A 20,393-nucleotide genomic window follows, 5' to 3' on the forward strand; every position below is an offset into this window, starting at 1 on the left:
TAATAGGACTCCATGCTGTCCAATTAAGAAATAATTGGACGAGGAAAATTCCGAGGACTTCCAAAATTGGATGAGGCCGTAGGCCGAATCCAATTTGGAGGAATTTTTCGAGTCTAATTATATTTCTTGATTGGGGGCATGAAATCCCATTACCTATTAATTATATAGCCACCTAATTAATCCCATATCAACAAAACCTGTCCAATTAAGAAAATAATTGGACAGTTACTCTATATGGGATTAATGAGAAGCTGTATAATTATAGCTATAATTGATTAAAAAACGAACCCCTCCTTCCCTTTCAAGGTCCTAGATACGGGCCTGCCATTCCCCTGTGACTGAGCATGATGGTTGGAACGGTGGGCAGGGTGAAAGCCTTCTGCAAGGAGGTTAATATCGTCAATTTGACGACTGTCAGTACCCAGGCTGACATTTGAAACATTCTCTACTCCATAGGATACTTTTATAGAAGAATATTGTAAGGCTCGGCAAAATTTCGGATCCCGCAAAAGAATATAATGTCCGACATGTAAATCATGCTTGGCATCAACAACATGCACCTTGTATATGTCCTCCCCTCCCCTTAATAAAAGTTCAAGGGGCAACTTAATTATTAGAATTTATGCCTTCATAAGGTCGTATTTTGGTGGGAACTGATTGGAACATTATATTTTTTCAAGGTCAAGCTACTTTTGTTACAATAGTCTGCTTGAATTTGAGAATTAACACATGTTTTCTGGGCGGGATTGAAACTCCGCTCGTAGCACTTTTTTGGAAAATTCGACTGAATACGCAACGTTGGATATCTCAAGATTCAGACTTGATTATGGGGCTTACTTCATTTTTATGGTACAAACACGTGGATTCTTAAGGGAAACTCCAAAATCAGGTAAAGGGATACCCCGAGATACTGTTAAGAATGAGTCAGTATTATTATCAATTTCGAAATATCTCGAAATTAATTCGAATAATTGGAAATTTCGAGTGACTACCCTATTATCTTATTTGTATTTGTATTTGTATTCTTGTATTTATTTGGATTTTTGTAAAACGTTAAAGTACTTTGGTTGTGGTTACATACTAAATTAAACGAACAGCCAATGAAAATCAGTTTAACTATCAGGTGATCAATGCCGTACTCAACCCTCATTAGCATGAATTAAATATTCGAACCAACAAAGCAAAAACAAGCGAAAAAAGTTGGAAAGGATGTCGTCTTTCTTATGCTTCAATAATAACCAATACGAAGTTTTAATCCAAGTTTACAAATCCTAAGACTTGGCAGGCAGTTGAGATTTGAAAGGTAAAAACTGATTAGAAAAGGAAAAATTATTGAGTTTAAATTTGAGAATGAACTTGAAATACCTTTGGAAAGTTTGACATGAAGAATCAAAGAATCGGAGTGACTTTTCTTTGATTTACTGCTTAAGGCTGGAATTCCAGAAAGAGAATGGCTTTATAATCTGGATTTTACCTCAGTATGAAGATAAAAACCACCAGAGAAAGGGCTGTATTGAAAAGATTTCGTTGGCTTTTTACAGGTGAGCAAAAATTTGGCGGCGGCCATGGGTGACAGGTACCATTATTTTGTCTTGTTTTGAGTACAAATAAATATTTTAAACTGGGAAGCATTGTAAAAGAGCAATATTTATAAAGTAACAGTTCTTGTGACCCTGTACCAGCCGTACGGTGTGTCAGTGAACGGTTAAAGAACCAGAGAAGCAAGAGAAAAACTGTTTCAAACACCTCGTGTAGAAACTTGCTCACTCATTAGGTTCTCAGCCACAGCTCTTAGGTTTACAGTGCGTACTTGTATTTCAATCTTCATGGATAATAAAAGGACTGAGTCCTTTTAGCATCCATGTTGTCTTCAATTGAATATCCTACTATAAAATATAAAGAACTTGTATTTTCTAGAACACTAAATGATACAAGTGAGAAGTAAAATAACTATCGTATCGATTTAGGCACTGCCTATTAAAGCGGGAAAAAATACGGTGAGCAAAGATACACTTCTACTTCTACTTCTTTTACAAAACGATGTTTGGGTATCCTTATGAAGAGTTTTTTACGAACCTTTTGATTATCAAAAAGGTCCTTTTAATGCATATTGAGAAAGTCACTCCTTCGCATGGTCTCACGTTAATACTTCACATCAATTCATGTTAGCTCTTGAAATGATATTTTCAAAAAGCCACATCCCAACTGCTATTTGACTGATATTCCTCAATTAAAATTAAGTGCGTCTTAGTCAGCGTCTTATCAATTGTCTTTCAAAATATTGGTAACCAAACATTTTATAAAGCGAAAAAAATATTTGTATGACGTCATCACTTGAGTACATTATTGTAGAAGAGGAGTTGGGCTCCCTGTGGTATCTGTCGCACCACAGGCCTGAGTCCATAGATAGATTGAATGGTCTATGATAAACACATAAATCTAATGCAAGTCATTACTTAGGTTTTCCTTCTTCACTTGAATAGAATTGATGCCGTTATACGTTACAGAATATCCATCTAGTTTAATAAAGATGCAAAGAAATGGCAAAATAAGCGAACTAGATTCACGAATTCTCACTGTGTATCCTTAATCGTTTCCTTCTTATAAAAGCTGTGTTTTTCATTAATTTCTAGAAATAACTGCGTCAAAGTAACTATTCAAGTGATGTTAAAATTTTCACTTTGATTTTGAGTTGAAATACTAAGGGAAAATTCTTTCTCGATCCCACACTCCACCTAAAAAAAGTCCGATCCAAAGAGTGAATCCAGATTCAGATTTTCCAAGATTTTGGAATTTAGGGCTAACACTACCAAATTCGAAAAGAGCATCTCAAAGCTGTATCAATGGTGCCTATTGTTTTATTTTTGTCGTAAGAAAGGTTTAGTTTTACGAGCTTCAAACCTCCCCCTCCCCCTCCCCCTCCCCCTAAAGAATACATTGCACTGCTGTTGGATGAACACGTAGGAATAAGGATGTGCCTGAAATGGATTGGATGAAAGAATAGGGAAATGAGTGTACCTGAAATGGATTGGATAAACGTGTAGCAATACTGAACAATGTTTCTGATGAAATAAACTTAGATGAAAGTATCATAATAACTGAATGTACCTGAAATGGATTTAATGAGCCTCTAGGAATATATTTGAGATAACCATGAGGAAAAGACTTTTTCATATCCAGCAAAACGACCTTTGTAGCTCCCAATCAACTCTTAAACCATATTTGAGTTTCTATTTATCTATTTTATTTATCTATTGTTTTTAATTGACCAAAACATGTAATTTTTCTAACAAAGAAAAAAGGTCCTTTCAATGGATGTGAAATAGTCATGGTATAATGGAGTTCACATCCAGTGAAAGTACCTTTGATGCTTCGAATCAGATTTTAAACTATATTCGTACATTAAGTTATTTTTTATGTATTTGATTTATTTATTGTTTTTCCGTGACCCAAACGTATAACTAAGACCGACAACGTTTTTTGAAATGAACATACACTTAGGGCGAAATGCCAGATAGGAAGAAGCAATGATATTGCCAAATATACCGAATGGTTTCCCTGCCTTGATTGGCGGCTACGTTCTTGATTCTTCTTGCTGCAAACAACGTTACTTTAGCTCGGCTCTCTTTCATTTACTACAACCAAAAACAGCGTTACCCCGGAAACCTCAGCTGTCACGCTAGCTAGTTAGCGCTATGGCAAAATAAGAGTTTTTTTTCGGAGGCGCACAAGGACGTAAACAACAATTTGGAAAATTAATTATTTGACAATCTAATGATGTTAATAACTGTTCCAGAATATTTTGATGGTTTTAGCAAAATAACTTTTGAAAAATTATAATACGACTTTTCAAAAGCTATTTATTTTTAAGCCAACATGTATGTCTTTAATGATGGGGTTATGTTGTTCAGTACCATTTGTTATAGCGTGAGGTTAATCGCCTAAATCTGACAATCAAAACCGACATTCCAGGCTGACGAGGTGAACATGATCAAATGTCATCAGTATTTAACTAATAACAGGAAGCTACTGCATGCAAATCTGCAGAGTTGTTTAGCGAATCACAATTCTTGCATACTCCAAAGTTTCATTGTCCTTCTTAATTGACTATCGTAAGGGAGAGCGAGCAGCACTCAAGGGTGGTGAACGATAGTATACTCAATTAAAAAGAACTGGAAATAACTTCAAGTAGAAAAAAGCCTATATTCATTTCAGGTAAGCTTGTGATCGTAAATGAATCGTGAACATGATTTGGACAGCTTTCAGTGATAGACTGAAAGAACTCTTTAATAATTTTGTTTAGTATTAAGCTGGCGGAAACGGAGCAAGATCAGAGTTTACATCTTGGTTGCTCTATATTATCGCACCAGGAAGCTTCTTTCTTGTAGGCAAAAAGTGCAACCCTGAATCGTCGAAGTAGGCATTTGATTCCTATGTTACCGCTTCGTTATACTTATTTCGATACAGCGGTTGTCTTTGTCGGATAAACCAATCGGATAAGTCATTCCTGAGTTCTGGAAAGACTGGAAGTGTGGAGTTATCCAGAGTGTTCATAGACGAGGAAACCATTTTAAGGCCTCGATTTTTCGTTTTTAGTTGCATAACAAAATTCTTTTCCGTCTTGGATTGACCTATCGTCTATCTAGTTCTTTGGCTCTTACACTCTTATTCGAAATAGTTGGCATTATAACAGTTTATTGTCGGTGTTCAGTTTCACTCATTGTCCTCTTAGAACACACTTGGATATAACATCTTACGAAAGCTATTACGATTAAGGTATTCATCTTGTCTGGTAAGTGTATTCAGTGAACCAAAGTTGAGTAAAGGTAGATGGCACTGTTGTTATTTGAGATACTCTTAGAATTTATTAAGGTACACTGAGCTAGAATTTTTTTCTTCCAGGCAATGTAGCCTCGACAAGGGTTATGTATAAACATTTGTAAACCTGTATTTTGTGGAATTCACTTTGAAGGAATATCAACCCAAATCTAATTTATTGGGGATAAAGAACTGTCCAAACTTGATCCTTGACTTAATTTTAATGACTATGAGTGGCGAATTAAGTGAATTTGACACTTTGACTGATAACACTAGTGCACACAGATAAATCAAAATGTAAAGGTCTGTAAAGGGAGGAAAATAAAGGGAACGTAACAGAATGTCCATGTCTGAATTCATCATCACTAATGATCACTGTCATCATTATCATTATTCAAATCGCTCTTTCTCTTTTACTCCGACGAAGGACTAGCGTCCGAAACGTTTGTAAGTTTTTTCATCTTTTCACGGTGGATTTACCTTTTTATCATTACTGTTTCATTAGAAACACCGACGCAGCTCACACTAGTTTTTAGCTAGTTATCTCTTATTATTCAAATAAGTTGGCTGTCTGATTTAATTGAGCCCGTATGGTTATTACTGAAGCTCGCACGCGCACTCAACCAATCAGAACGCGACATTTATAACAGTTATTTTATAAGGAATGCTAGTAACCTTATATCTTCTCTTATTTATCCTATTTATTTGTAATTGTAATGGATGGTACAAGTAAATAAATAAACAAACATCTTTACTACTTCTTAGGATCCTTTTCCAAGCCGACATGAATCATTTGGCTGCACTTTTTGTTTTAATCCTGGTTCAGCTGACACCCGTCTCGACGGCTAATAATGGTTAGTTTGAATACAATAATATTGTACATAGTTTACAATAAAACTACGTAACAAAACAGAAGCGGTAAGCTGTTCCAAAGTTGAGAAAAAGGCTGGGCCAAATTTACATTCGGCAGGTTCATCGAGGGACTGTTTTAGGGGACTTATTTGCAAGATGGTGTCTATTTCGTGCCCAAGATGCACAGCAATTTCAACACTACCCAGTCTTACTCGACCTCGGAACTGGCAGAGAGCCAACAGTGAGCCACGAGAAACGTCATGTCTATTTCGCTTTTCTACATAATAGACCCTTTTTGATCGAGTTCCAAATTACCGCTGTGTTTCTTGATTACAGACTCATTTACTCAGGCTTAGCCTCGATTTTGTGAAGAATTCACGTGTTCCAGTCAAGGTCCGTCAAGTTTCAAAGTGTTCATATTGTTGAAGTTGTGCATTCTTTACTTTACCGTTGGTATTTGTGAATATTTAGACACTGATTTGAGGCTAACCCTGAGTAAAAGTCAAAGTGTCAAAGAATCTTATTCTTAAGAGAATGGCACGTGGTGTGAAATGGGGAGGAGGGGTCAATAAATGGGGAGGAGGGGTCAATAAATGGGGAGGAGGGGTCAATAAATGGGGAGGAGGGGTCAATAACGCAAGTTTTATTTTTTTACAGCTACAGTTACAGTTTCCACCCTTTCCACTGTCTTGAGTACTACAAGTCCTATAAAAGAAAGGTAATTATAATTCGACTCCAATCTACTTCGACAATACGGCGGCCATCTTACCAGGCGGCAAAACCAAACAAAACAAAGATGACGGAAATTATATTGCGCTATGTGTGTTTTTAATTTCTTCTTAGTTCATCCTCAGTTGTTGTATTCTCTTGTGGTGGGCTGTGAATATCAATCGACTTAATTACTGTTACGAAGCTTATTTTGTCCACCTGTTTTTCCCATAATACCTTGCGATCCAAGATGGCCGCCCTATCGTCGAAGTCACGGTCCATTGCGCAATTCCTGGACCCTCGAAACTCCCCGTGTATTTTGCTGATGCAACATTTTTCCTGTATCGTAATTTGTATTTCCTCAGATGTGTTCAAGCACATGGGAATGCCCCGGAAGTTTTGATAAACCAATCTTGTAAACCTTACGAATATTCCGAGAATGGCTTCTGCAAAGACATCATAAAAGACCGAAACGTCTATGGTGACAACCAGAAAGAAATGGAACAAAGCCTGCAGAGGGTATTAATAGGGAAACGTATGCTCGAAGGATATATCCCAGTATCGGTCAGAGATTCCTGCATAGAGATCTTCAACCAAACCTATTGCCAGTACAGCTTTCCAATGTGTGATCTTACCTCGTCGTTGCCAAAAGCCAGGCCGGTTTGTCGGGAGTCCTGTGAAGATGTGTACAAGCGGTGTGATAAGGAGATAGAATTGTTGATAGGATTCAACACAGATCGACTGAAAGATAAAAATACTGGGAACGCTTATCCTTATTACTGGAATATCATTAATTGTAGCGTGGTTGAATACAGGAACGGTGGTGATCTTCCAGAATGCTACTTTAGCAGGCATCTCAACAGTAAGTAACATGTACTATTCAAACAGCACTTCTTTTAGATAAACTGGGCTTTTTCTGATTCGAGATACAGAATGCATTCTGGTGTACTTCCGGTACGACCAACACCATACACTGAATCGGAATATGGTGACCAGTTTGAATAACAGCTTTTGTTCGGCACTGACTAGCGAACGACTAGCCTCTCAAAACGCTTTTATGTTTCCACGTGAACACGAGGCTATTAAATTTGTATTCCCTCATGAGAATAGTAAGGCAATTGGTGCTAATTAACTGAACAAAGGAAAGTGTGCAAGGGAGTCTGGTAGGTAGCTGCGGAGGTTCGATGTTTATGACTACACAATAGACCAGTTTCGAATTCCAAATTACCGCTGTGTTATTTGATTACAGACTCATTTGCACAGGGTTAGCCTCGTATCAGTGTCTAAATATTCACAAATACCAACGGTAAAGTAAAGAATGCACAACTTCAACAATACAAACACTTTGAAACTCAACGGACCTTGACTGGAACACGTGAATATTCTGCACAAAATCGAGGCTAACCCTGTGCAAATGAGTCTGTGATCAAGAAACACAGCGGTAATTTGGAATTCAAAACGGGTCTATTCTAAAGGCCCGTTTAAAACACTCTATTGGGGTTAATTTGAGCTGCGATTTCTGACTCAACTTTACAGCAGCAATTTTCAGCCGCATAAGAAAAGTCCCTAAAATTTTCAAATACTTCCTCAACAGCTGAGACAGATAAGCTGGAAAGCAGTGGTAAGTACTGTTAGACGGACCGCGGAACTTATTCTCTGTGTTATATTACGATGCTTCTCATCTTAAGTATTTTAATTATTGATTCTAACTTTTAATAGACTGTTACTATGGCAATGGTCTTGGTTACCGTGGTAACGTAAGCGTAACAAGGTCAGGTCACGTGTGCCAATCCTGGTCATCTCAGTGTCCTCATCGTCACAATCATCCTTTGTCTGAGTATCCAGAGCTGGTCAATGCGTCCAACTGGTGTCGTAACCCTGGAGGTCAAGGACCCCATGGACCTTGGTGCTACACCACTAATAGTAGTATGAGATGGGAGTACTGTGATGTAGAGAAATGCCCTCCTCCAGGTAATCAACACCACTAATAGTAGTATAAGATGGGAATACTGTGAGAAATGTAGAGAAATGTCCTCCTCCAGGTAATCAGCCCCTGACTAACTGTGTTCATGATATTATACTTTACATAGCTCACTAACAAAATTATGTATTGGCAGCACCCACTCTTGCACCAGAAATCACAGAAGCCTATTCCATTGGTCCAAGCAAAGTCATGATAAAGTGGAATCCAGTCCCTTTACCATTCATGCACGGTGAGCCCCGTGGATTTCGAATCAACGTGTTCCGTTTCCGCCAAGTGTTAAGGAGCAATAGAACGGGTCCAAACACCACAACCTTTGAGTACAGAAACTTGCAGGCCTTGACAAACTATAGTATATCAGTACTGGCTTTCAATGATGCTGGGGATGGACCTTGGAGCAAACGGGTTTACGTGGAGACAATGCCAAAGAGTAAGAAACAATTTGATTATCATATCATACTAAAGGTTTATTTTATCATTCTCTAATTGTTCAGGTGACAATAAATTGGACTGATGTAATTCAGGGAAGAATGACGTCATTCTGATGATGTATAAAACCCAGAATCAGCACTTCTTTCCTCGAAGAAGCTGTGTATTTCAAAAGAAATGCCCTGCTAGCTTTGATGGTAGTAGAGAATATAAGTAACCGTTGCTTGCCCTCGAGTGGTGATTCATATAAAAATAACATCTATCTCCACCAATCGGAGGTAAATCAGTGCTCTGATTGGATGCGAGTCAGGAGTATATGACATGACCAAGTAGGGTGTTGCCAGTTTATGACTTCTCTGCCAATCGGAGGATGATTTGCTCAATCTCCTGATTGGATGCGAGTCAGGAGTATATAACATGAACTAGAAGGGTGTTGTCAGTTTATGACTTCCCTGCCAATCAGGGGATGATTTGCTAAATCTCCTGATTGGATGCGATTCAAAAGTATATGACATGCCCTAGAGTGGTGATGCCAGTTTATGAATCCCTTCCTCCAATCGGAAGATGATTTGCAAATCTAACATGCAGATGATCGAAATTCAGAAGTGAATGACCCTTATATTTGGGGCAATTTTGCCTTAAATTGGATACATCAGAAGTTAATCGCTTGATTATAACTACATTAAGTTCCAATGATGGTAACTAAGAGATTTTGCTCCGTAATGCAAACGGCGGTAACCCAGAGAAAATAAATTATTAAATTTGCATATTGCTACTTCAATTATTTTCTTCAGTTATTTCCCGGTAAACTTTTGGTTTAATGAGAGAGGGAGCTTGGCCCGGGGGGGGGGGGGGGGGGGGGGGGGGTACTCCCCTATATTTGCTATACGGGTATGTGCCGCCCTATAGGGTATGGTTTTTCGGCTTTTGGGTCTGGGGTAGGGTATCATTTTTTGACATTTTGTCTGGGATAGGGTATCATTTTAGTCTGGGATAGGGTTAACGACTTGGTTGTTTTTGTCTGGCGAATAGGCTACACTTTCTGCCGACACAAAAACGATAAAAATGTTAGTAAATGTTGATTGCAATCGATTGTAAAACCGTATTTTCCGTCTTTTAGTCTGGGATACTCAACACATGAGTACTGATGATAACGACGATGAAGATAGCACATTTTGTTACGGGAAAATGACAAATGTACATATTTTGCTTTGTTTTCTTTCCGGAAGAGTCTACTCACAGATCTCATGCATGCTAAGCAATGTATACTTTTTCTATTCCTGTGTAGTATGAGAGATGAGAATCGGACAGAGAATTAAGAAAACGACGAAAGAAGAGTAATTGCTCTCCCACTTCTCAGCCGCCACGCCACAGGACTCCCATACGATGGACTAGTCTGTGAATGAGTTAATATTGTTTATAGATACTATGACTACTTCTTATCAATTTTCATTTTTCTATTTCATATAGATTCTGTTACTGCTAGTTATTCATTGAACCTTACGTTTCCACTTCCAAGTCGCAACTTTAAGGATAGGAAAAACTTGAAGGACAAAAAACAGTCATTTGTTTTCAAGAAATTGGTAAGAATATCTCAGCATCGAACTATCTATTTTACTTGAAAGCAGCAAATGACAGCAAATGGGACAAGAGCAAGCAATATAACTTTCATTTTAGAACAGATGTCCTCTTGAGTGTCATTTCTTTGTTTAACAATTGCACATGGCGAATATCGATATAACTCAAACAAAAAATCTTATTCTCAAGAGAATGACAAGTGGTTTGAATTAGGAAAACATTACGCTTATGGTAAAGAAGTCTATTGAAAACGCTTATGCACTGTTTAAATTATATTTTTTAAATCTAGGTTTTGGGGCTATTCAATAAAAGCAGAAAGCCTGATGGTTACAACATTTATCAAATGAAGGTTACAGAATTCACGTAAGTTTTGTACCTTTGATATTGAATAGAAGTTGCTTGGTGGTTGGAGGGTTGGGTAGTGGTGACCATGATGGCATTGGTTTTTGGGGTCGTCATTAGTAGGGGCAGTAGTGGTAATGGTACCTACTAATGTTGTGGTGATGGTGGTTGTGGTTGTGGGTGGTATTTCTTAAGGTTGGTGGCGACCGTGAGGGTGAATGTGGTGCTGCCTGGCAACTACTGACTGCTGCTTTAAAAATGTTTTGTCTTAGTAATATTGGCAACAGCACGTATCACGTAAAATTCGACATCACAGCTGAGCTCAAAGGACGGTCAGCTTTTTCTGTTGTACAGGATATCACTGGACGACTCTTACGACTTTCCCACGGAAATGCTGCGTCTAAAGAGTTTCAGATCAACTCCATTAATGTCAAAGGTAACACAAACACACACACATTTTTCGGAATGTAAAAAATGAATGGAATATTTTGCTTTAGTATAAACCTACTAATGGTCTATCACGAAACCTGTGTTCTGATTGGCTGGGCTACTAGTAGTATATTATCGACACTCAAAACTGCCTTACTGGCACAAGGAAGTCTTTGATTGGGTCTAAGATTTTTATGTTCCATTCAATATAGCTCCACCTCCCCCTCCAGCTAATCTGAGTAGCAGTGACGTGAAAATGACGACAGTGACACTTCATTGGTCAGCTCCCTTGTATCATGGACCATATAGAATCCTTAACTACACCGTACAGTACAAGAAGGCAGGTACAGACATGGAGTACTACGATGATACCATTGTGAACTCTGATAAGACCAAAGTCACCGTAAAGAATCTAGACGCGGGTAAAAAATACCTGATGCGTGTGAAGGCTGTTAATGCTGAAGGTTATAAAGCTAGTGAACCAATAAACGTGAAGACTAAAGGTAGGTTTTTTTTATTGCTATAATTATATAAAGATGGGGGAGGCATATATGTTAAATAGACCAAAATCCCTACTGAGTTGTCTCTAAGATACCTATCACATGTCTCGAGACTGATGGATGGATGGCAACACATCTGAAGCGAAAACACCAAAGAGAGTTTCATTAACTTCTCTTGAAGTGTATGAAATGTCATATGTCTTAGGTTTCGTTATTTACGACCGATTAGGACTGAAGCGAGATGGCTATTCAGGCTATTCAAGGTATTTTCATTTTTTTCTCAATTGATGGATTTTAGATAGCAGCAAAGTAGAAGTAATGGCCATCGTTCTTCCCCTTGTTGCCATCATCATTGTCCTGCTTATCGGTGGAGTTGTATTTGTGAGACGAAAACGAACGGAAAATAAGGAGATGCAGAAGAAACTTGAAAAGGTATCAAAGATTTCCTTGCCCCTTATCAGGGAGGTACCTTGCTTGGGAATTAAGATCACGTTCCGCACCCAACCCTTTTGGGCTCTTCATTTCATTTTCTTTAAAAGGTATCAAAGATTTGCTTGCCCACTATCAGGGAGGTGCCATGCATGGAAATTAAGGTGCCGTTTTGTACCCAACCCTTTTGTGCCCTTTTCTTCAAAAGGTATTAAAGCTTTGCTTGGCCATTATCCGGGAGGTACCTTGCATGAGAATTAAGCTCAATCAGTTCACATGGGGCGAATGGGATTCGAACCTTAGAGGTGAGAGGAGAGCTATTTACGTCATCCTGACTACCCACTGTACTATGCGCAGTGTTACTGATAGCGCTGTCTTTCGTCGGTGTTGCTAATTCTTTTCATTGTTTGTGCGTTTCATAGTTACGAGAAAACCCATACGATTCGGCTGTAGACTGGTTTGGTGTTCTTAAGATCAAGATTGCTAAACAATGGTGGGAGATACCACGTGACGACTTGATACTCGATTTAGAGCTTGGGTCTGGAGCCTTTGGTGTCGTGATGAAAGGCTACCTGACAAAGAGTGAAGAGGAGAGGAAAGAGGAGCGTATAGTTTGTGCTGTAAAGATGTTGAAAGGTAGTGTCTTAGAGCAAGATAACATGACCATATTTAAGAGTATCCTTGACCATATTTAAGATAATCCTTGACCATATTTAAGAGTATCCTTGACCATATTTAAGGGTATCCTTTGAGCACACATAAAAATCACTACTCACGTTTTCTGTTTTCACTTGAGTAGCATTGATGCTGGGATAACTGTACAGAATATCCATCCCTTTGGAATAAAGAATTTCTCTTTACCCTTTGCGGTATGATGGTAACTTTACGCCGCTCTATTTACTTTTCTGAACTCGTTATCTGCCATAAACGCAAGTAAGGCATCTTCGAACGTCTTTATTCATTCCCTGTTTGATAAAGATGAAACGAGATAGTTAAATTAGCTTAACAAAAACACAGATTCTAACAGAATAGCCTTAATCTTTTCCTTCGCATAAAAGCCATATTTTTTATTAATTTCTAAAAACAACTGCGCCAAAGCCATTGTTCGAGGTACGTTAGACATTTAGCATTGATTTTAACTTGAAATACCAAAGGAAAAAAATTATCAATTCCTACACTCCACCTCAGAAAAGTCCGATCCAAGGAGTAAATCCAGATTCTGATTTTCCACAATTTTGGATTTTAGGCATAAAACTAACAAATTCTAAAAGAACAAATGAAATAGGTATCAATCGTGTGATTTGTTTCGTTTTTATCCCAATAACTAATGGTTTTACGAGCATCAAACGTATCAACCCGAAAGCAACTTAACCCCTTTACAACACACCTCCCCCCTCCCCCAAGGTACTGGTACTATATTTGGACGTACTTTCGGGAGCGAAAACCGACGCTATCTATGCAGATTGAAAGGATGTCTTCTCCCCGCAAAACCAGACCAAACATGAATAATAAAATTCAAAACGATCTCTGTTAGATTCTCTCACATTGATCCGCACTGTATCGATAAAATTCGAAGGAGCGTTCACAACATCATTCTTATGTATGGTATAGATAATCGGAATATTTTGTACTCCCTCTTCTTTGCGGCGCTATCGTTGCATCTCACGGTCCCCATTACACCAGGATATTGTCCATAGGCACCTTTAGGAACACAGCACGGCACGGCACCGGAATGTACCTAGCTGAAAAGTTGCGGGCAAGGAAAATAATTTTTCAGTTTGTTGTATCGGATGGAAAACTGAGGACTCCAGGACTGGATAAGTCTTAAATATGGTCGTGTTTTCATTTCAGAGACCATGCGTTATTCCCTGGAGTATCATTTTGTTGATGAAAAAATAAATTAATTTGGATACAAATCAAGCATCTGGTCTGAAATGGGAAAACATTACGCCCAAACGAACTATGTCAGTTCTATAAACATCGAACAAAAACATTATTAATATCACATATGAAATATATGTGTATCCAACATCGGTCCCAATATTTTTTTAGCTACCCCGTAATATGCTACCACAGGTAGCTCGATGTATGACACTACGAAACCTATTCTTATTTAATATTGTTATTGTTTACAGACAATCCAACAGAACGAGAATTGCGTGACCTGTGTAACGAAATCAACATCATGTCATCTGTTGGGGATCATCCAAACCTGGTCAGTTTGATCGGAGCGTGTACGATCAATGGTATGTACCTTGATGAGAATATGAAGAAATGGAAGATGAAGGATGGGCTTGTGAAGGAATTATGAAGTTTAAGGAATGGATGGATGGATGGGTGGATGTGAAGTTTAGGAAATGGATGGATAGATGGATGGATGGAAGAAAGGAAGGAAAGAAGAAGGGATGGAAGAAAGGATTGCCTGGACGTAAGGATTGAGGTGTAGAAAAAAATGTCCTTTCTTGGATTAATATAAATGGATATAACTTGTCTATGTTATGCAGCAGCAACAAAGGTAGCCGGATTTATTGCCTAATTGTAATGTTCTACTTTTTTTACTAAGGTCCTCTCTGGTTGGTGGTGAAGTTCGCACCAAATGGTTGTCTTCTTGACTTCCTAAAAGACAATCGCCCTGCACCTGAGTACCAAAACACAAGTGACTTGAGTCCAAATCAACCAAGACCGACTATTGTATTATCTGAAAGGGAGAGAATGAGGTTTGCGTATGAGATCGCTCAGGGGATGGCTCACCTCGAGAGACACAGGGTAAACACATTATTTAATCAATAGGCATAAATATGCGAGCCCCCTCGAAACAATTAATAACATAAAACCAGCAAGCAAGCAAGCAAGCAAGCAAGCAAGCAAGCAAGCAAGCAAGCAAGCAAGCAAGCAAGCAATTAAGCAAGCAAGCAAGCATGTTGCATGTTGTATATTGCATACTAAGCCCGAATTGCACTATGTACTGACATTATTTACATGTGAACATAATACATTTCGAGCTTAGTGCTAAGCAACATGCAACAGAACCTTCTCCTACCTTCTTTGAAATAGCTGTATACTAACCATTCTTTTTAACGTCTTTTTGTAATTTCAGTACATTCACCGAGACTTGGCGGCTCGTAACGTCTTGCTTGGTAAAAACATGGTTGCCATGGTTTCTGACTTTGGTATGTCACGTGATATCTACGAAATTGGAGTGTATGAGAACACGGCAGGGGTAAGTTAAGCTGACTGATCTTCATCTCGTGCGTCAGCCACGGTAGCCAAAACAGCATTTTTCCATGTTGTCGTGTCTGTCATTCAAGTGCTTCGGAACGAGTTTATCCGCGCACTTTTAAAGAAAGCCATTTTATTATCCTAGCCGGAGCCAACATGACTGCAGCTCGATTAAGGTCCATATGAAGTCATGTATGGGGTAGCATAGGTGTCATACGGTGCTAACGCGTCGTCTTTCACGGGTCGGGTCGCTGGTCAGTCGAGCCGTGATCGCCACATGTGAATTGACTTTGTTTGATGTGCTGTTCTCTCCTATGCTACGAGGGTTTTCTCCGGGTTCTCCGGTTTCCTCCCTCCGTAAAAATCTACATGAGTTGAGCGTTGTGTGCATAGAATATTGAATGAAGTGGTAGTGTGTGTGAATGAAAAGTGTCCCCAATTAGTGCGAAATCGCTAGAACGACTAGACACTTAAATAATGAGATTTATAGTAATGCCTTATATGCTAAACCAACGACTTGCTCTAATAGGTCGCTATCAATAGACGTCACTTTCGGTAATAGTTGCGTTTTTAATGGCTTGTAGAATCTTGGGGGTTGTTTTGATCTCTTGTTTTCTGGTTTGATGTCGTAGAAATAGTCAAATACAATAGTTTTAGGACTTATTTTGACATGTTTTGACTTAACATCCGCTAGTTGCCCCCCAGTCAACCGCTTGTTTGCCCCCCAGTCAACTCCAAAGAGTCACGTGATTGATAGTAAGCAATAGAAATAAATCGTCCCGCTTAATGGACAGTGGCTAACAGTCCAGTTGCATGGCACTCGTTTATCTGATCTGACGAAAAATGAATTTCAAAGTTGCATAGTTTTTTCGGAGGGCAGAAAAACTAGACAATCCGGAGAAAAATCCTCGTATTTTATGTGTATGATATAAAATTCTTTCAGGGTCTTCTTCCTGTTCGTTGGATGGCCCTGGAATCTCTACAAGACTACACCTATACCAGCAAGTCCGACGTGTAAGGAAACCAGTTTTTATGTAAAATTATTTGTTAGAATATCTCGTGCATGTTCTCGACTGACAGTGCTGCTTTTGAAACTTGAAAAAAAACCCAAAAAACATGAGACAACACTACAAGATCTAGTGTTGGATCTAGGAACCATTAAAAAAGGGGGTGGGGGTTCCAAAATGACGGCCACGCAGAAAAAACTGGTAGGATTGCCTTCACGATGGGGGTTCAAAATTCATTCCACTGAGCTTAAAGAAAATAATTGGCTTCACAAGATCTTACAAAAGGGGGATTCAGTGGAACCCACGGAATCACCCCTGTGGGATCCGCCACATGACGCTGGGCATTTTAACACTCTTGGATCGGTCCCCGAATATGGATTAGAAAAGGACAGTCCAAGCTAGAGAAAACTGGCTACTCCTAGTCAAGATTAATCTTAGTCTACTACCTTTTTTCTCAATGGCACGCGCAGAATCGTCGTCGCGACGAATTCAAGAGGTTTTGTTGAACGAGTCAACCAAGGCGCGTTTCCATGACATTCCATAGGCACTTGTCCTTTGTGTTTTCCGATGTCATGGAAACATTTTGATTGACGATTGATTGGTTGACGTCAACCATATTGTGATGGAAACACTTTGATTGACGTCAACCAAAACCCTATTTGTTGCGACGGCGAATCGTTCGTTTCCACGTGTACTATTTAAAGCAGTTTTCGTATATGACCGTGAAACAGACGGTGTCGTATCCGTGCCTTTCCGCGACCGTGATATTTTCTAAGATTTTGGAGGCTTTGGGTTTTTTTCTCTCGCAATGTGATTGCACCATTTTCATAGTCATACGAAAACTGCTCTATAAACGACTGTACTTGTACTGATTTTATTTCGTAGATGGTCCTTCGGCGTTCTCTTGTGGGAAATCGAAAGTGGAGGTAAGTATTTTCTCTAAGCTAAAAGCTGCCTAAGGCACAAAAGGCAAAATGTCCAATTATATATGTGGATGTAACATAAAAATTGCCGCTGTGATGTTAATGTGCCAACCATTTCAGCAGTAGGCTTTGACACGTTGCTGTGTTAGATTGTGAAATAGATTTCTGGTTGGCATAAATTTCGTCATCGTAATCCCATCTATTCCCTTAGGTTTGATGCCTTATGCTGGGATGTCTGGTACAGAAGTTGTTGAAAGACTGCGTCAGGGATACAGACTAGAAAGATCCAGTAATACATCGCGTGACATGTAAGTATAAATATACTAAATATATTAATGATAACTAAAGATGATGGTGGTAATGATGAGGGGATGATGATGATGATGACGATGATAATGATAATGATGATGATAATGTTATTATTCATGATGATAATAATGATGGTAATGTTAGCGAAGATAATGGTCAGATAATGAAAGTGATGATGGTGATGATGATGGTAATGATGGTGGTTATGGTAGTGAATCAATCATGTATCAAGGTGATTTATAGTGATGATCATATGGAATATGATGATACTGATGATGATGGTGACAGTAATGATATGTTAAGGTGTCCAGATGTTAGCATAATGTTTTCCAATCGGGGACCTTTCTCATAAATGGCCGCCAAACCCGGTTGGGACTAGGGACAATTGAATGTAAGCAAGGTCAGAAAGGCCTCATTAGTAAACAAAGTCTACTCAGTACGATCTTTTGTGTCAAAGTCATTCATCTCACCAATTCGAGCTCTTTTAAGCATCTCTTGAAGCAAGGGTAAATGACTTCGACACAAAAGATCGTACTATGTAGACTTTGTTTGACCGGGTTTGGCGGCCATTAATGAGAAAGGTGTGAGAAATAATTAATGACCTATACGATTTTATTCAGGTATGAAGTGATGTGGCAGTGCTGGAACCCAGATCCAAACAAAAGACCAACATTTGCTGATCTGGTCTACAATATTGGTGGACTCTTTAACATGTCTGTGGTAAGAACAGAATAACATCCATTATTAATGTCTTAAATTTGCCATTAAGATTAATTATTGTTAAGTAGACGTTTCGGCCATTTACCAATGGCCTTCATCTTTACTTATGAATGCCATCGGTAAATGGTCGAAATATCTACTTTAAATCAGAGACAAACAAATACTATTGATGACATCCATTATATTCCCTGATCTTTGAAGTGTTAGTAAAACCCCGCATTTTGATTGGCTACCATATTACATTACATTAGCAAAGTTAAACAAAAGGTCGCCTTACGTTTTGTTGAGATTTTGGGCAAAATTGCATTACCCGGTCCCTGATAGGTTTGTTCGCAATAGTGTACGAGTATAGAGAATAACAAAGCTCAACAAAGGTTGCCTTGCGTTTTGTTGAAATTTCGGGCAAAACTTTGAGCATGCTTTAAATTTATGTTATTTATTCATTGTATTTGATGCACTGATATGTTGTTTTTATGTAAGTATATATATATGTACTGTTTATAGACCCCTTGCATGTGACGTTAAAACAGCTCGATCTGGGGGACCAAACAAAAGAATTCCAATCTTATGAGAATTGGAACCTATTGTTTTGTCCCCCAGATGGAGCTGCATCTCAAAGTGCTCCCCCTTCCAAAAAATAAATTTAATGTTCTGTAACTATGAATTCGTGGTTTGTGTGTTTCAAGGATTTTGAAGACACTGCAATAATGCCAGACAACAACAAGGTTGATTCCAAACCAGAATCACAAAACAAGACGGAGAAAACTTCCCTTGCATGGCCATCAAAGTTTGAGTTGAAAAGTCTTAATTTTATCGAGCAGCAGGACATTGATATGTAAGGAACATTGGACATCCCTCTAGAGTCATTCGTGTCATTATATAAATATCTGATTGCTGCTATTGTTGGGCTTGCAGCCAAATATCCCTTTGTCTTTGAAGCCCTATATTCTCATGGAGGGAAGATAGGGGGGGGGGGGGGGATGTGGACGTTGGGGGGGGGGGGGGGGGGGGGACAATTATCTCAACTCTTTCCTTTCTCTTACAAATCAAATCAAATCAAATCAAATCAAAACAAATCATTCAAAATATAATTAAGTAATTAATGATGAATTTTATCCCCTCTTATGCTGTTATCATACTACGTATAGTTTTAATCATGAGTTATCATCAATGCATGCATGATTAATAATGATAATGATGATAATAATAATAATAATAACAATATATATTTTTTTAAATAATAATAATTTATTGACAATAATAATTCTTTAAGATACAATCAGTAATAATAATAATGCTTCTACATTAATTTCTCACTAAGAAAAAATAAATAATAACAATAATAATAATAATAAAAATAATAATATTAATAATAATAATAATAATAATAATAATAACGGTTTAATGATGACATATCTGCAGGGTAGCTTTACATTCATTATATGATATATTGTTTCTCAAAGGATCATTGCACTGGGCTACCTGTTTTTCAAATAGTGCCTTCTCTGTCTTGGTATTTGTTTATTCGCCACTGTGCATCAAATTTGAAAAGTTGCATATTATCCTTGCCAACATAAGCCACGCACTATCCTTTGAACTGACCTGGGCATTTTTAAGTCTTTCAATAAACTCATTGCCAGTAGTACTGTTTTCTTTGCATGTTTTTCTGGCAACCCGTTCAAGTATCCTTTTTCTTCGAAAAAAAGTCTTTATATAGTCTTTAGTATGGGTTTATTTCGCACGCGTTGGACGACAGGACGGACTCTGGTAATGAGATTGGAAAGGCAAAATGCAAAGAAAGTTTTTCCAATATCTACGTATTTTGTATAGAAAACATTTCTTATGGAGCACTCAACACGCTAAAAATTCCTCTAACTGACTTTGGAAGGTGATAAAAACTCCATATATTGATAACTAAAGTTAACTTGAAACGAAACTCATTGAGGACAATTTTTACAAATTCACGTATTCTTCGTTTGCAATAAACGTCATAGCCGCCATGTTGGAAGAATTTGACAAAAGATTTTTCAATGAATTCTTTTGTTATATCTTCCAACATGGCGGACATCCCTTTTGTTATTGTGCTCTCTTGGGATTGATTGCAAACCAAGAATTGATGGGTTGCAAGCATTCCCAAGAGAGTTGAAAG

General features: G+C 38.3%; 1 protein-coding gene across 2 annotated transcripts; it reads left to right on the plus strand.

The window, feature by feature from the left end:
* The first annotated feature begins 4,030 nt into the window (after positions 1-4,030).
* On the plus strand, positions 4,031-19,200 carry LOC116293194 (uncharacterized). 2 transcript variants are annotated; one of them, XM_031700593.2, is made up of 21 exons: positions 4,031-4,215; positions 5,584-5,672; positions 6,328-6,388; positions 6,744-7,240; positions 7,973-7,999; positions 8,098-8,349; positions 8,496-8,789; positions 10,259-10,371; positions 10,656-10,729; positions 10,981-11,144; positions 11,350-11,640; positions 11,936-12,069; positions 12,489-12,702; positions 14,202-14,312; positions 14,630-14,832; positions 15,164-15,286; positions 16,229-16,299; positions 17,178-17,218; positions 17,427-17,523; positions 18,145-18,244; positions 18,931-19,200. In XM_031700593.2, the coding sequence occupies exons 2-21, from the start codon at positions 5,603-5,605 to the stop codon at positions 19,081-19,083; spliced, it is 3,090 nt and encodes a 1,029-aa protein (XP_031556453.2). In that variant the 5' UTR covers positions 4,031-4,215; positions 5,584-5,602; the 3' UTR covers positions 19,084-19,200. The 2 variants fall into 2 exon arrangements, with proteins under 2 accessions (XP_031556453.2, XP_031556454.2); XM_031700594.2 differs by lacking the exon at positions 4,031-4,215 and adding an exon at positions 4,340-4,792.
* The last annotated feature ends 1,193 nt before the right edge of the window (positions 19,201-20,393 follow it).

The sequence above is a fragment of the Actinia tenebrosa genome, unplaced genomic scaffold (genome assembly GCF_029948245.1).
Source record: "Actinia tenebrosa isolate PJP-AT-01 unplaced genomic scaffold, QUT_ActTen_1.0 PGA_scaffold13__45_contigs__length_12533684, whole genome shotgun sequence".
In the NCBI taxonomy this organism is placed as follows: Eukaryota; Metazoa; Cnidaria; class Anthozoa; order Actiniaria; family Actiniidae; genus Actinia; species Actinia tenebrosa.

What these genes read in the sequence shown, in the direction of transcription:
- LOC116293194 (XM_031700593.2), top strand. Translation starts at nt 5,603, where the DNA reads ATGAATCATTTGGCTGCACTTTTTGTTTTAATCCTGGTTCAGCTGACA. An exon ending in TATACCAGCAAGTCCGACGT is followed by an intron (nt 16,300 to 17,177) that starts GTAAGGAAACCA and finishes TTTATTTCGTAG; the next exon opens with ATGGTCCTTCGGCGTTCTCT. An exon ending in GTGGGAAATCGAAAGTGGAG is followed by an intron (nt 17,219 to 17,426) that starts GTAAGTATTTTC and finishes CTATTCCCTTAG; the next exon opens with GTTTGATGCCTTATGCTGGG.